General features: G+C 41.5%; 1 protein-coding gene across 2 annotated transcripts in view; it reads right to left on the reverse strand.

Annotated features, from left to right (window-relative positions):
- The window catches only part of Tshr (thyroid stimulating hormone receptor), a 122,181-nt gene that overhangs the window by 18,146 nt on the left and 86,465 nt on the right, over positions 1-17,570 (reverse strand). The window contains exons 6-9 of one of the 2 annotated variants that reach the window (XM_035445923.1): positions 15,386-15,463; positions 13,183-13,251; positions 4,803-4,880; positions 738-783 (exon numbers count right to left, since the gene is read on the reverse strand). In XM_035445923.1, the coding sequence (XP_035301814.1) occupies positions 738-783; positions 4,803-4,880; positions 13,183-13,251; positions 15,386-15,463 (271 nt within the window). Of the gene's footprint in view, positions 1-737; positions 784-4,802; positions 4,881-13,182; positions 13,252-15,385; positions 15,464-17,570 lie in introns of those variants that run through there. The other variant, XM_035445922.1, reaches the window with a different exon arrangement.

Below are 17,570 nucleotides of genomic sequence, written 5' to 3' on the forward strand. Positions count from 1 at the left end.
GAAAATATTCCCAGGCTTAACCAGGGTAGAGTAATTAAACTGCACAATTAAAAAGTTTGTTGTTGCATGTAATTATACCTCAATAAAGAATTTTGCAAAGAAGGATCTCCCTAGGAAATTGTGCACTTGACACACCTGAGGGTTTCAGGCATTCTAGAAAGAACTTTACCACAAAATTTCTGCTGAGACTGTAACCTTTAGATGGTCATAAGGAGCCAAAGAAAACAAAAGCTTACTCTATGTAAACCAAGAAAGTTAGCAGTGCCATGCCTGGGGTTTTTCAATTGACTAACTTGAAAACAGCCGACAGCAACAAATGCTTATTTTTGTTGATCAATGTAATACGAACTCAAGGATATCAACACAAAGATTGTCTCTTCTTTAGAAGTACTTATAATAACAGTTGGGACTATGATGGTAATTATCATGAGCGTGCTGAACACTCGCTGGTAAGACGAGTTACATAATTTCAAATCTGGAGAGCCCTGATGGCTATGGAAAAAGAGTTGCATTTCACCGTGTTGTTTTCTTTGCTATTATAAACACAAAGAGCTTCTCTTTCAAAACAAAGTGGGAAGGAAGCAAGACATTCAAAAAATAGAAAGTATAAAAATGGAAAGGGAGATTGACTGTCTCTGTGACAAAAATCAGTCAATAAAAATGTGATTAAATTCCCAAGCTAAATTAAAAGGCTTTCTTAGAAAAAGAAAACAGCAAGGACTGCAGGTAGATGGTATTCAGATTTGTGCCTGATAAAAATCAGATTCTTCTTGGAGAAATGACCTTGGAAAAAAAGGCAGTGTACAGGCAAGTTTAATGATTTTTGTTGACTGTGGGGATGGCTACTCTTTTACCAAGATACTTCATGAGGCAGAAATATACAAAACACACAATTCCCTTTTCTTTAGATGGCACTTTGGATTTTTTCAAGTTTACACCAAATGGGGGCCACCACCACCTCGGCTATTTGACTCCAATGTATCTGATAGTCATTGACTGTTTGCTAATTTCTGTTTTGGTGAGGGCATTACAAAACTGTGAAGCACAGTCTTTCCCTGTGGGAAAAGGACCTTCCAATCTAGTTAGGGGAAGCCTGTGGGAAAGAAAGTGAAGGTTTTGATGCAGGTTTAAAGAGATGTCCCAGATCATGTGCTCACAATTGTAAGAGAACCTCTGTGCTTGGCATTTGAGAATGATAGTGTTCATTTCTTGGTTTCGCTCTTACCAAACCTTCGAGTGCTGATGCTTCATTAACTTTCTTCTTACATTTTATTTGATTCAATTAAAATTTTTATTACTATATTGTATGGCATTTGTTAGATCTCAAACTCAAGACAAGTCTCACTCAGTACCTTTGGCTCCTCCAGCACTCCTCACACTCTGCCCCGTACCTGAAATCTCTCCTTCCCAAGGATGGGCTTCTACTTCCTAACTTCAGCCTGAGACCTAAATAACTCAGCCACTTTGGCTACTCTGCTGTCTTGGCCCAGGCCACCTCTCTTGGTTGGTGGCTCCTCTCTTGCTATTCCTCCCCGTCTCTCCTCTCTTAGTCTGGTTTAGTCTGCTGACCGTGTTCAGCCTGGACTCTTCCCTCTTCCTTATATCTACAATAACAATCTTTTCCATACTTTGTAGCTAATCTTTCTCTGTCCCACCTGCCAGTTCCCAAATCACAACACAGAAACTTATTAATTATGAAAATTTCTAACTAGCTCTTCTAACTTAAATTAACCCGAGTCTATCAATCTACTTTTTGTCTCCTGGCTTTATGACCTTAACTCTGTGCTGCCCATGTTTCCTTTCCATTTGGCTGGAGACACTACATGTCTCCGCCCTTCTTCCCAGCAGCCTCTCTGCTCCCCAAATCCTGCCTAGCTCTTGGCTGTTCAGCTTTTTAGTAAACCAATCAGAGTGATAAATCTTCACAGCATACAAAAAGATTATTTCATGATACTTCTCTTCCTTTTATTCCATTTTTTCATTCAGTACTATTTCTTTAAATTTTTTTAAAAAAATATTTATTTTGTTTTATGTGTATGGGTGTTTTGCCTGCATGCATGTATGTGCACCATGTGTGTGCTTGGTACCCTCAGAAGTTAGAAGAGAGCATCAGACCCCCTGGAAGTGGAGTTATAATTTGCCTTGAGCCACCAGATGGGCGCTTGGGAATTGAAAGTAGGTCCTAGCAACAAGTGCTCTTAACTGCTGAGTCATCTCTCCACCATTAATTTATTTTTTGTTTTGTGTAAGTATTTGTGTGGGTATACATTTGTGTAAGTACAGTTTATGTGGGTGTATGCATGTTTATCTATGTGTGATATATATGGGTGCATGTAGCTCTGTATTACAAGAGACTAAAGGATGGCTTCAGGTGTCTTCCTCTTTTATTCTCTGCCTTGTTCCTTTGAGGCAGGGTCTCTCCCAGAATCTAGAGCTCACAGGTTTTGTTTGTTTGTTTGTTTTCATCTAGACTGAAAACTGGTAAGGTACAGTGACCCTCTTGTTCTTACCTCCCTCAGTGCTGGTTTACAGGCCTGCATGAAATCACTCCTGGCTGGTTATTGTTAGGTTTCAAAATCCAAAGGGCAGTGCATATGTCTAGAAATGGCAGTCTTGACGCAGCCCACACTGGTCTACAGGATTGCTGGTGGATACTCTCAGCTTTCCTCAGGAACCTGTGAAATGGGTTTCTGTCTGCCAGGAAGAGCCACTTCCCTATGCCTCCTTCCTCTGGCAGATGACGCATCTTGCTCCCCATTGACACATACGGAAGCCAATGCTAATGTCCAGACTCCTCCAGTCTCTATTCACTTATACTTGTTATGCATCTTAAAGCCCCTGCTGTCCTCCTGGCCCTTCTCACCTCCCCCTCTCCTTTTCCACTAAGCTATCTCTTCTAGATTATAGCTCACTTCCTGCTCTTTTTAAAATAAGGTTTCCCTTCTCTCCCCATTCTCTCTCTCTCTCTCTCTCTCTCTCTCTCTCTCTCTCTCTCTCTCTCTCTTCTCTGCTATTCTCACTTCTCTCACAGGTAGCCTTGGCCCTGTCCAGTTTGCTTCTTTTCCTCTCTGTTCTGGACTCTTGTAGATGCTTTTGGACATCCTCTCCTCTCATACCTGCAATAAAAACCTTCCCATCAAATCATGGAGCAGACCTCTTGGTAATTACTGTGCCATTGCTTTAGTATTTATCCCAGGATATGGTCTGAACTCTGGTTCCCATGTTGGTGCAGCAAGCACTCCTAACTCCAGAGAAATCTCTCCAGTGTCCCCGTTGTCTGGGAAGAAAATGAAAACACTGGAAACTTTATAACTTGAACATCAGATTTCTCTCTAATCCCTATCTCGGGTCTAGTTTCTAAGACCTCTTGCATGTTCTTCTGTCTATACTTCACTATGAGTTAGGAGAAACTCTCATGGGGTTCAGCAGATTTTAAGAAAAGTGGGCCACCAACCTGCTTAACTGGGTGCATTTACTCCCAAGGTGAAATAAAATTGTTGAAGGTGAAAGAGTGGAGGTATCAGGTGCTCAGGACTGCCAACCATCCACTTTCCTCTTGGGATACGACTATTGTCTACCAGTTTTCGTGGTCATCTGTATACGGGTTAAGACAATTTATTATTTTTTTCTATTTTTATAAATAAATAGTTTCCTCTTGCTTCTAATGAATTGCTTTGTGGATCTTTAGTGGCAGAAGCTATAACCTAAGATAACAGCTTTCTCTTGTCTTGAAAGTTGGTGTGGTGGTCTGAATGAAAATAGCCCCTCTATGTTGTAGAATATTAGTTTAAGATATGTTACATTTGTTTATGCTGTGGAATATTTGCTTAATGAGGCAAAGATGTGCATTCTTTTATGTCGAATTTGTTTAACTCTGTAAAGCTGTGTTACTTTGCCTGTCTAAAACACCTGATTGCTCTAATAAAGAGCTGAGCAGCCAATAGCTAGAGAGGGATAGAGAGGGGTAGGGGGACCTGGCAGACAGAAAGAATAAATAGGAGGAGAAATCTAGGCTCAAGAGAGGAAGAGTGAGGAATGAGAAAAGGAGAAGGAGAAGGAGAAGGAGAAGGAGAAGGAGAAGGAGAAGGAGAAGGAGAAGGAGAAGGAGAAGGAGGGGAGGATGCCAGGTGCCAGTCACTCAGTCACACAGCTAGCCATGGAGTAAGAAGGGAAGAAAGACATATAGAATCAAGACAGGTAAAAAGCCTTGAGGCAAAATGTAGTTAAAGAGAAATGGGATAATTTAAGTTAGAAAAAGCTGACAAGAAACAAGCCAAGCTTTTAAGTTTCCATGTATTTATTTGGGAGCTGGGTGGCAGGTCCGCAAAGAGCAAAGATTTAAAACAAACAAAAAACCAAAAGCAACTACACCTATAGGCTCACAGGGAGTGGCACTATTAGGAGATATGACTTTGTCAGAGGTCTTGTCACTGGAGATTGGGTTTTGAGGGTTTCAGATGCTCAAGCCAGGCCTAGTTTCTCTTATTCCTCTCTCCCTCCCCCCTCCTTCCCCCTCTCCCTGCTGCCTTCAGATCCAGATATAGAGCTCTTTAACACCATGTCTACCTGTATTCCACCATGCTTCCCTTGATGATAAGCGACTAAACCTCTGAACTTTAAGCCAGCTTCCAATAAAATGTTTTCCTTTATAGTAGTTGTTGTGGTCATGGCGTCTCTTCACAGCATGGCGTCTCTTCCTAACTAAGACAGTTGGTATCTCCTCTTTTCATACCTCTTTCATTCCAGAAAAGTAAAAGAGAAAAATGATAAAAAACTGCTAGCCATTCATTTGTTTTACTCACAGCAAGGTTGGTCCACTGTATACTCCTCCAAAGGCATCTTTGTCAATAGCTGTCAGGAATTTATTCTTGTTTAGGTATCTAGAGAGAGAGAGAGAGACAGAGAGAGAGAGAGAGAGAGAGAGAGAGAGAGAGAGAGAGAGAGAATATAAGTTTGACAAACAAGTCATCATATAACATTAGAATAAATACCAAAATGAAATTTAACCAAGGTCACATTAATTTCAAAGACACTTTGCATTCTTCTGATTTAAGCACCGTTCTGTGTGTCAGAAATGCAAAGTTTCATTGTGGCAGGAATCTTTGAAAATTAATTGATGTTTAGGGTATAATTTGCATATCTACATTTTATCAAAGTTACCCAAATTTCCTACTTCCTGGCAATCTTTTTTTCTACTTTGACTCAAATTTTGCTTTTCAAAATTGGCCATTATTCCCATATATCTTTGAAGCTAGAACTTAACTAAGAGGTGGGATGGAGATAGCAAGGGTGGTGGGGGTTGGTAGAGATGGCCAAAGCTCAGTTCTTTTCTTTGAGTGGAGTTGCCAGATTTAGCAAATTAAAATAAGTGATGTCAGTTTAATTCAAATTACACATAAGCACTGAATAATTTTCAAGTGTAAATATTTCACATGCAAATTTATCTTTTGCTTATCTGAAATTTAAATTTAATTGAATGGCATACATTTTACCCAACAACACCAGGTTTGGTGTAGGGATGTTTGGGTAAGTAAGATTATAGCATGTACCTTTTGTGAAAAGGGATGGTTATATTGATCTTCCCCTTTTTATAACACATCAGCCATTTGAAAGGATAATATTTCTTAGGCAATGTAAGTTACAAAGTACTTTTGAAATAAAAATTTCCCCAAATGAACAAAAGTACCCAAGGTTTTGAAAATTGGGCCTTCTCTCCCACCCCCATAGCTTTTTTAGAGAGTAAAATTATCTAAAAATGAAATTAAGTATTCCATTTTATTGTCATAAATGACCCCAATTTACACATTTATATGAACTCGAAGCATAGTGTAGGCAATTGGCCCATGCTATTAGTGAGTGACCATGGCTTGATGCAAAATAAATACTGTTCGGATGGTTGGGAGGTCTGCTTAATTATAGATAGTGCTTCGTGAACTGGATCAGTGAGTTTTGATCTACAGGATGGCAAGTGCCTAAGGATGATGGCTAATAATAGTAGAGTGATGTAGACTTTCCATGAGAATTCCTTCCAGAAAGGCCCCTCCTTCCTTAAATGCCCTTCCCCGACAATGAGATTGATGACTACCCTATATGCCACCCTAGAGCCTTCATCCAGTGGCTGATGGAAGCAGAAGCAGACACCCACAGCTAAACACTGAACTGAACTCCTGGAATCCAGTTGCAAAGAGAGAGGAGTGATAAGCAAAGGGGTCAAGACCAGACTGGAGAAACCCACAGAAACAGCTGACCTGAACAAGGGGGAGCTCATGGACCCCAGACTGATGGTTGGGAGGGCAGCATGGGACTGATCCAGACCCCTCTGAAAGTGGGTGTCAGTGAGGAGGCCTCAGCAATCTATGAGACCTCTGGTAGTAGACCAGTATTTATCCCTGGTGTATGAATGGACTTTGGGAGCCCAGTCCATGTGGAGGGATGTTTGCTCAGCCTGGACACATGGGGGAGGACCTAGGTCCTGCCCCAGTTGATATGACAGACTTTGGCCATCCACCATGGAGGGTCTCACCCTCCCTGGGTAGCAGAGAGGGTATGGGGTGGGGAGTTGATGGGGGGAGGGGGAGGAGGGAAGGGAGAGGGAGCTGGGATTGACATGTGATGCAGGCTTGCTTCTAATTTAAATAAAAACGAATAAAAAAATTAAAAAAAAAAAGAAGAAAGGCCCCTCTAGTTAATTGGATCCAAGTGTATCTTTACTGGAGCGGTGTGGATAAGGATAGAACAACTGACCACAAGTGCCCAAGAGTTTTATCATCCTTGTTCTGGACATGCTAAGGGAGTAAACAAACAAGCACACACACACACACACACACACACACACACACACACACACACACACACACACACAGAGTTTTTTTTTCCAAGACAGGGTTTCTCTGTGTAGCCCTGGCTGGCCTGGAACTCACTCTGTAGACCAGGGTGGCCTCAAACTTACAGAGATCCACCTGCTTCTGCCTCTTGGGTGCTCGAGTTAAAGGCATGTGCCACCACCTCCCAGCCTAGTTTTCTGCTTATTGGGCAATATGTCTTTTCAACCAGAATGGAAGTTCTGTGCCTTATTCATCGCTGTAACCCACTGCTAAGTTCAGTGCTCCATGAATACTTACTGGGTGGGAATTGTGAATGAGCAAAGAAATAAGTAATCTTTCCTTCAAGATAGTGACATTGATACTTTGAAACTTTGAGGGTGACACATGTGACTGTTTAAAGAAAAAAAATAATGAAAGATAAAAGAAGACTTGGCCCATGCTATGGTGGCTTTGGGGAAGTGGACCTTCCTGATGGCAGTGAATGCTGAGCAGCTTGTTTACAAATGGCCTCTGTAAGTGGTGGCTGAGCACAGAGCCTCCAGACTGTGTTAGATAGCTCTCTGCTATAACAAAAGGATGGATACAATCCGCGTTAAAAGAGAAATGGATCACTTCCGTTCATGGTCATGGAGATGAGTTGATTCCATTAGTTTTGAGTCTGTGGTACCATGGTTCACCATGGCAGGAGCACCAGACAGAAGAGGCTGCTTTTGTTACAGGGGCTGAGAAGTCAATAACAAAGGAAAAGGAAGGGCCTGGTATCATATCCCATCCAAAAGAATGTCCTCAGTAACCCAACTTCCTTCCACTAATCTTCTTAAAAATTCTACTGTTAGCCGGGCAGTGGTGGCACACACCTTTAGTCCCAGCACTCAGGAGGCAGAGGCAGGCGGATCTCTGTGAGTTCAAGACCAGCCTGGTCTACTACAAGAGCTAGTTCTAGGACAGCCTCCAAAGCCACAGAGAAACCTGGTCTCGAAAAACCAAAAAAAAAAAAAAAAAAAAAAAGTTCTACTCTTTCCTATGAACACCAAACTGAGAACAACAAGACTTTAAGTCATAGGCCAGGGGTGGGGGTGGGGGAACATTCCAGATACCGTCTATAGCAGAGGGTGTTATGAAGTCTCACATAGAAAAGACAAGTCTTCTATATCTTACTTGAGTAAGATGCCAAAGCATTGGTACATGTTCCCAATGGGTCAATGCCATATAAAGCTTGGGTCACAGCACTCTCATGTTCACAGATTGATCCTGTCATAAACCCATTATGTTTATGAAGATCTTTTGTTTGGTAGTAGCTGAAGTGGGTAAGATCCACCTTGGGAAAACAACAGCTTTTGAGAAGCTCTTGATGACCACGTCATAACAACTGTGATGAGCTTAGTGGTCATACCTGCTTGTAACACTTTCCGTATTCTCGGGCCAGTGGAGCTAGCTATAGGTCACATGTTGTTCCCAGGCTGCTCCAAATCAAGTAAGCTCCACTGAGCTCCTTTCTTTACTCCTCTTCATTTCCAGTGACTGAGAGCAAAAATGGGCTTGCTCTAATCATCAGACATCATCATAGAACTAAATTATCACTTGTCCAATTCTGTAGTGTTTTCATCTGATACTTAATACACCCCTGAGGACAAAGAGACTGGTCGATAAGCAGTGCACTTTACCAGAAATGTTGCAGATGGCTTCAAACTGGGGAAGGCAGCCAGAGTCCAGAATGGGAGAAAGAATGCAGTAAGCGGTGCAGCCAATGTGAACGGAGATGAACTAGCCTGACAGAGGCCCCATTCTCAAAAGACAACATGGCTGTTTGGCTACTTAACCTCTGACGATGATAAGGTACTTAAAAATAAGCATGCCACTCTTCCTGGTGGAGTCTGTCGGTACTTTGAGACAGGGTCTCCCTATAAAGCCCAGGCTGACCTTGGGCTAGTGAGCCCCTTACTTGAGAGTTTCTGGTCGTTTTCAGGTCTGCCTCTTTTAGCTTTGAGTCCTGGGTTCTGATTTCTCCTTCCAAATCCCACCAGAAGCTAAGGGTGAGGAATCACAGATCTAGAAACTTTACCATCCAGTAAGGAAGTACTTCCAATTAACCATATGCCATTGTCTGGGACTGTCAATCCCCTCAAACTGGTTCCTTGATCACAGATTATCTCAAGTCTGTGCTGTATACACTGACTTGGTAAGCCAGATGGGAACCTATTTCAGACAATGACTATTTTGTGCTCGGATTGATAATAGAAGATGCATTAGAAGAAGGTTCAAAAGTTTAGGAGAACTTGTCAGAAGGGCCAAAAGGAGAGATGTCCCTAAAGTGAGAATTGCTAATATGATACTGGGAAGGGCTTCTAGAAAAGTCTTAGTAGTTCCCTCCAAATTAAAACAGATGCTGCAGACTCTGCCTGGGTAATGATGCCTCATTGTTTGCACAGATTCTGCCTCTTTGAACCTGGTGAAGAAATCAAGCTTTTCCTAGAAAAGAGTTGTCAAATTTTCCATATTTCAATACTTGAGAATCTACTCTCAACAGTGAGGTCAGGAAAATGAAGATAGCAATGAGCTGAGGATAAGTATCTAAATGACAACCTCGGTATTGTGGGGTATGGATGTGTGTGTTCAGTTTCTTGGACTCACTGTTTTTGTTTTTGTTTTTGTTTTTATTTTTGTGTTTTCAAGACAAGGTTTCTCTGTAGCTCTGGCTGTCCTGGAACTCACGACGTAGACCAGGCTGGCTTCAAATTTCCAGAGACACGCCTGCCTCTGCTGGGATTAAAAGTGTGCACTACCATCATCTGGCTTGAAGTCACTTTTTAAAATTTCTTTTTTGAGACTTATTTCTATTTTATATGATTGAATGTTTTTTTCCTGCATTTGTGTCTGTGTACCTACCATGTGTATGTTGTGCCTGAGAGGTCAAAAGAGGGGTTCAGATCCCCCTGGATCTGGCATTACAGACAGTAGTGAGATTTTATGTAAATGCTGGGAATTGAACCTGGGTTAAGAGCAGTTGGTGAGTCATCTTTCCAGGCCCTGGATTCATTCTTGACACACAGCAGCCATTCAGCAAAAACTTGTTTGACAAGAAATGAAGGCCCTGTTTCTGGATAACTCACAGATAGGACAGGTTATATTCAGCAACAGAAGTGGTCAGTGTCAAATAGAGGAGTATGATGTACTGAGTAAATTTGCTGTTGCTCCTGGACTTTGTTCTCTGAGTTGTTGAAGGATCCATTTCAGTTCCAAGATTGGATTTCAGCTCATTCCTGTATAATTGGTGCCTGGTTATGTTGTGCCATTCACATGGGATTGCTTCTGTGGGGAACTGTTTTTTTTTTTTTTTTTTTCCCCACACAACTCTTCTTATTCAAAAAATGATAGGACCCACCACCTAGCTCTTACATTAGTCTAAATTGAAGCTGGATTGCTCTGTGGAAATCTTGTTGGTTGCAGAGATTGAGACACTTGTTTATCGACAGTAGTAACAGGTGTGAAAGTGTTCAAGACTGTAGGAGGCAAAGGGACAGCCAATCCCGGAGCATATCCTCCAAGCTGTTCAAATACTTACCCCGTGAGAAATAGCAGCCTCCTTAATCCTATAATCTTCTCTACCTTCGTCATTTTTTTCCCAGCGGCTCCAAGCTCTGGTGAATTACTTCTAATCAGCTCATGTGTGATGCTAAATTAGTACATTGTTTGTGTTGACTTTTCTGCTCGTAATGATTACTCTCTGGTTAAGTCCTTAACACATCCAAGTTGTATTTGTTTTTGGTATGAATGTTTACCGCTAGATAGAAACTGAATAATTAGGATCCAACAATAGAGAGTTCATCTCAGAGAATCAGACACTGTGTGGATGCCACTCAGTTCTAGAAGACTAGATAAAGAGAGAACAGACAGGTCCAGAGAAAGAACACGGGACTTAGCTTATGATTGAAAACACTTCAACTTCTCTTGAGCAAGGACACTCATATTCAATGATCTGTCATCTGAGTGATGACAATGTGCTTGGCTCTCAGTGAAACCACAGAGTGATGAGCTTTCACCCACTTGCCATGATTTTCATAAACTTGTAGCTAACAACAGAACTGCTGCTTGGCTTCAGTGCTTGTCCTAAGTGTGGGACTGGTCCAACTTGGCTGTAATAACATTACTCAGTTACACTAAAACAATGGGTGTAATTGAGGTCAGACCTGACAATTTCAGTACATTGGCCAAGAAGCAGATGATTGCTCTTTTGGATAACAAATTATTTAAACTACAACCAGGAGATATGTAAACACAGTTCTAGAGAGATCATGCTATTTCAATCTTTGAACCCTGCTAGGATAATTGCTATAGAAGATTAATGTTTTCCTTAGTTTGAAAACACAGTAAAGGTTGAACTATGTTGAAAGTATGGTGTGAGGGTCTAGAGGAATGGCTTAGGCTAAGAGCACTTTCTAGACAAGCTTGACTACCTGAGTTTGATTTCTGGAACCCAAATAAAGGCCTGGAGTAAAGGTGACACATATCTTTAATCCCAGCATTTCTATGGTGGGGTTAGGGGTAGAGACAGGAGAACCACTGGAAGCTTGTGGACCAGCTAGCTGGGGTACGATGTGCTGGGAAAATGACAGTAAGAGAGATCCTGCCTCAACAAGGTGGAAGGCAGGAACTAATTCTCAAACATTATCCTCAGACTGCCAGATGCATGCAGTGACACACAGGTGGACACACACACACACACACACACACACACACACACACACACACACACACACACACATTAACATGAAAATTTGACTTAGTTTTCCTTATTTAAGGAGCAGAGGCCCTTGATAATGCCCATCAATTGGATTTACACGGCATCTTTTACCTGGAGTGCTTACATGCAGGAAAAAACAAGTTTTCATTAACCAATAAACTACACCCAACAGTATGTAGAGAATCTTGCCTGACTGAAAGAAATCCAGAACTTGTTACCATTTATCTTTTAAAATTGGAATCATCACAATGAGTGTCTAACCTGCAAAAATCATAACCAAACCATTTAATCGCCATGTGTGCTCTTTTCCACTCAGGCCCTCTAGGCAGAGTTGTGCAGCTAGTTTACCTAAAATGTTGTCCGTGGGCTACAGCACCAGTATTGTGAGAGAGTATGTTAGAAATACACAATCCCACAGCCCAGCCCAAATCTATTGAATCAGAATAGACGGTTTGCATGTCTAATAATATGTGAGAGGCAACGTAGTACACACCACATTTGGCTCATAAGGCCTTCAGATTTTCCAACGATCAGCTAACTGTGTAGGAATGTTTTAAGGATGGGGAGTATAGAATCACAGTAACACATCATTGCAAGAAATGAGCAGTTAAGTTCCAGGAGGAAATGCTAGATAATTTGGAATTTAAAAAAATATAACCAAGTATTAATGGTTCAAGCCTTTAACCCCAGCACTCAGGAGTCAGTGGAAGGTGAATCTCTGTGAGTTCAATGCCAGTCTGGTCTGAGCTACTTCCATGATAGCCAGGCTATACAAAGAAACCCGGTCTCAAATAAAAAAGAAAACAAATGGAAAAATATATAACTACACCCTGTGGCAGTTGTACACAACTTTAATTCTAGCTCTTGGGAGGCAGAGACAAGTGGATCTCAGTGAGTTCCAGGCCAGTCTGGTCTACATGAATGAATTCCACCATAGCCATGGTGGTTACACAGAGAAACCCTGTCTCAAGAAAAAAAATATCTGTATCTATCTATATCTGCTAAAGAAACAAAGTATTGCAATGTCAAGTGACGCAGAACTTGGGTGGCAGATGCAAGCAGATCTCCATAAGTTCAAGTCAGTCTTGTCTACATAACTAGTTCCATGACAGCCAGTGTTACATAATAAGACCCTTCCTCAAAACAAAACAAAAAACCAAAATATAAAACAAAACCCAAAAGAAAGAAAGGTATTGCAAATAAAATGTAAGCCTATTTTTTTTATTTTGTTGTTGTTTTGTTTTGGGTATCATTTATCTTTTAAAAAGGAAAAAGCATGTCAAAACAGATTGAGTAATTTTTTCAAAACATCTTTGGGTGTAACAACATTCTTCAACTTCAGGTAATAGCAGATGAATATTTTTACACACACACACACACACACACACACACACAAACACACACATACATTTTATTGAGAATGAGAGCTTTGGGATTTAGAACTGGGACCAACATTTAGTGTTCACTTCAGATGGCCCTTGTCAAGTTCCTTTAGCATTACTTTCAAGGCTTGAAATACTTAAAATAGATGTCAACAGAGTTCAGACCCTTGGGATGGCCCATTTGGAAGTGAGATGTGGGGAATGGTGGCAGTTTCCAAGGTTACCCCAAACTTACACAGCATCCAGCTTTGTTCCATTGAAAGCATGTCCTTGAATTGAAGTAAATCCATTGTTGTATAGTTTCCTAAAATCAAGGGAAAGAGAGAGAGAGAGGAAAATCAATGGCCATGTAGCTCAGTGGAAGGGTACTTGCCTACCATATGAAATGCTCTGGGTCATTGGCTCCCTAGAACCTAATAAATAAGTAAATAAAGCAGATGGCCTGTGAGATATGTGTTGTTCCTTTTCAAATAGCTGGGCTTCACCTCATTAGTATCAGAAATGTACATAAAATTTCACTCATACACATTCCTCAAGAAAAACCTCACATTATGCCTTGTCTAGGATATAAGATATTTCTGAGTTTGAAACTCCATTCTCTAGACTGAGAGGCCAGTGAGCCAGCCTTGCCTTGAGGCAAAGCTGTAAACAAAGCTTTACAAAGGAGTTATTTTTTAAGGTTTATCTTTTTCATTTTTTAAGTGTGTGTGTGTGTGTGTGTGTGTGTGTGTGTGTGTGTGTGTGTGTGTGTGTGTGTGTAGGTGTCCATGCAGGCCAGAAGCACTGTTAACTGCTCAGCCATCCCTCCAGACCCTAGGATTTTTTAAAGAAGTATGTGGACATATTAAGGGGAAGGGTTTCAGATGACAGCTAAGCTCGTGTCAGTACTGGAGGAGTGACAGCTGTTTCTTAAGATGACTGCTGGAGAAGACATTCATCTGAATGCATAGATTGTTATTTTTAAATTAAAGTGTATTTTGTCATCTCTCTTTCTAAAACAAACAAACAAACCCCTACTTGTCCTCAGAGCTTTCACAAACCAAATGCTTAATGGTTATAGGTGGAATTAAATTGAGTGCATAGATGAATATAAGAAGGTAGATAGATGTTGCCCTTCTGTGGTAATACTTTGAATGTTTTAACATGCTATGTTTCTGCAGCTACTTTTTTAAAACCTCTATTCCCAGGAGCTGGTGAGAAATGTTACCACCCCTGCTTCCTAGAGGTTTGGAAAGGAGGGTCCCTTCGAAAAGCTGAGAGGAACTTGGATCAATTTGGCTAGGGAGTAAATGAATCATATATGCATCCAACAAAAACTCCAGATTGTAATGTGACCACAGTAGAGAACTCAGGTGGCCATATAGGTAAACACAAGACCAACCAACCAACCAACCAACCAACCAACCAACCAAAAAACAGTAGCATTGAGTCTGTGGGAGTGGGTAGTGTGTGGAAAACAGGGAGAGGGGTCTGCAGACATGGTCCTAACTCTACTTTGTTGCCAACACTATGAGAGGAGAGATTTCTAAGAATTAACTTGTTTTCTCTCAGCAGAGCTTTCCCATTAGAATGTTTTATTGCTATCCTTGGTTTAGCATCCACTTCAGTTTATTTCTGTTTTGAAGCAGGGTCTGGAACTTGCCAAGGATAATCTTGAACCTCAGATTCTACTGCCTTTATTTCCCAGATGCTGGGATTTCAGGCATGTGCCACCATGCCCAGTTTATAGGATACTGGTGATGGAACCCAGGGCTTTGTGCATTCCAGGCCAACACTATTCTAACAGAGCTACATCCCCATCCTTCAGCATCTACTTTTGGACAACCAAAGAGCAGGTCATGTTCTGAACACAAGCACTGTTTTCTATTGAACAAGCAGTTACAGGAGCTATGTCATAGTTGGTGATGCCTGAGCGAAAGTGTAATTACAGAATACGAAAAGCCCCCAGGGCACTATTCTCTATTCAGTGACTCTGTGAAAGTCACATTCATTCCATGGAGTTTCTTCCTGTATAGAATGGGGATATTTGGATATAGGACAATGTACCATAAAGCCTACAGGCCAAATCTGATCCACGTTCTGTTTCTATAAAGGGACTTAACTGTGACACAGACTTGCCCCCTGACTTATGTATGTGTTTGGCCACTTTTGCCTGGCAGTGGCAGTTGCTATGAGACAGTGCAATGTATACAGCTTTCCGGGTCCTGTCGTAGAGAATATGCAATTCTTATTATCTCACTCTGCTTGTGGTCTGTAGAATATCACACCACAAGGCAACACTCAATCATACTAAACCTTTCCAGATCCAGAACATACATCATAAGGTGACATGCTTCTGTAAAACTCAGACACATTTTTTTTTTTAAAGCTGGGAAAAGCATGGCAATAATCTCAGATAAAATTCAGGTGCTGGCAAGAGTGAAACTGGACATACTCACAGGGTCAAGGTTTCATTACACAGTCCCTGAAATGCATTTTCAGGGACCAAAGTCATATAAGGGTTGTCTGTGATTTCACTGCAAGAGAAAATGATAAAAGCAGTTGAGAGAAGAATGCTGGAAATGGGTTCTTGTTGCATATTCACACTTTAGAGAACTGGCCATAATGCATCTCTGTTTCAGCTGTTTCTTTGATCTGCTTCTGGTGGTTACACGAGGTGATGAGAACTGTTCTAAGAGGATACACATTTGGAGTCAAGTATGCATTAAGCAAACAAGCTCCAGGGTGAGATGAGTCTCTGCCTTACTCCTTATCTTGAAGCAGATGGAGTTTGGAGACTTCTGAATCTGTAACGCCGTGTCCATAGCAACTAGAATTTTCTATGTCAATACAAGGATCAGGGGAAAGGAAAGGGATCAATGGATTTCATTTCACCAGTATCTTTAGAATACTCTATTTGCAAAATGTTGCCAGGCAGGTGCTCCCAGAGGACTGCTTATGTTTAAACAGGGTTTATCTGTAGTCAAGAAACATGCTCATCTTTTTTTCCTGGAAAAAATATTGAGAGTTTGCAGCATGCCAGGCTGTGGTGGCACACACATTTAATCACAGTCCCTAGAAGGCAGAGGCAGGTGAATCTCTGAGTTAGAGGCCAGCCTGCTCTACAGAGTGAGTTCTAGGATGACCAGGGCTACACAGAAAAACCCTATCTTGAAGAAAAACTGGGAGGTAGGGAGGTAGGGAGGGAGGAGAGAGAGAGAGAGAGAGAGAGAGAGAGAGAGAGAGAGAGAGAGAGAGAGAGAGAGAGATTGCAGCTAATCATTCTACACTTTGCTGACTATTTAGTGCAAATCCAACCTTTGTAGTTAGTTCTCCTGCATACATCCTTTTTTCATTTGCATGATTAGGTAAGACAGCTGGTTTATGTCCCAGCTTTTGGGGAAAAAAATCAGCCAATCAAAAGCATGTCCTCGTCTGCTCTGTGAACCCCAGATCACACACTCATTTGGATTTTCTAGTCCTCTGCTTCACTGTTGAAATAAAACCCCAAACCTCCCTTAATGCTTTGAGTGAAGCAACTATAATGCACAGAAAAGCGAAACGCTGTCAGGAAATATAAAAAATAACATATCACTGTTATCAGATCCCATTCAGCCATTCCCCTCAGAAATCATTTGATCATTTTTCCCATTAAAAAAATTAGATGTGTGTGTGTGGGGAGCCTTGAGACAGTTCTGTGGGTAAAGGCACTGCTGTCGGGGTGTGACTCTGAGAACCTACATTGTAGGAGAGAACCAACTCCTTTGTGTTGTCTTCTAATCCCACACTCCCATTAAGACACATACACACTAAACACACAAGTGTAAAACATGAAAAGAAATGGGCTAGGGATTATCCTGCTTAATTGAGGTGGGAAGACCCTCACTGAATGTGGGTGGCACCATTTCATGGACTGAATCCCAAATCTTATAAGAGTACAGGAAAGTCACTGAGTTGCAAGGAAGCAAGGGTGTGTTTATTGTCTCTTTGCTCTTGACTATGGGTGGGAGGTGATCAGCTGCTTGTCTTCCCTGAAATGGTGGCCAGTAACTTGGAACTGTAGCCAAACAAACCATTTCCTCCCCAGTATGTGTGCCTTGCACCCATGGAGGTCAGAAAACAAGAAGACTTGAGCTCTTAACCTCTGAGCCATTTCTCTGGTCCCCTCACCACCATTGTTTTTTGACAACATAAATGAAACTAGAACAAGAGTAAACCTGAAGAGTTGGCTTTCTTCCCTCTCTGTAATTCTTTTCCCCAAATTCTCTATTGAACTCTGTCTTAGTTAGAGTTACTATTGTTGTCATGAAACACCACGACCAAAGTCACTTGGGGAGGAAAGGGTTTATTCAGCTCATGCTTCCACATCACAGTTCATTATCAAAGGAAGTCAGGACAAGAACTCCAGCAGGGCAGGAACCTGGAGGCAGGAGCTGATGCAGAGGACGTGGAGGGGTGCTGCTTACTGGCTTTCTCCTCGTGGCTTGCTCAGCCTGCTTTATTATACAACCTGGGATCACCACCTTAGAGATGGTACCACCCACAATGGTCTGGGCCCTCCCCCCAATCACTAATTTTAAAAATGCCTCACAGGTCTGCCTACAGGCCAATTTTATGGAGACATTTTCTTAATTGAGGTTCCCT

Source organism: Cricetulus griseus, chromosome 5, assembly GCF_003668045.3.
Source record: "Cricetulus griseus strain 17A/GY chromosome 5, alternate assembly CriGri-PICRH-1.0, whole genome shotgun sequence".
Classification (NCBI taxonomy): domain Eukaryota; kingdom Metazoa; phylum Chordata; class Mammalia; order Rodentia; family Cricetidae; genus Cricetulus; species Cricetulus griseus.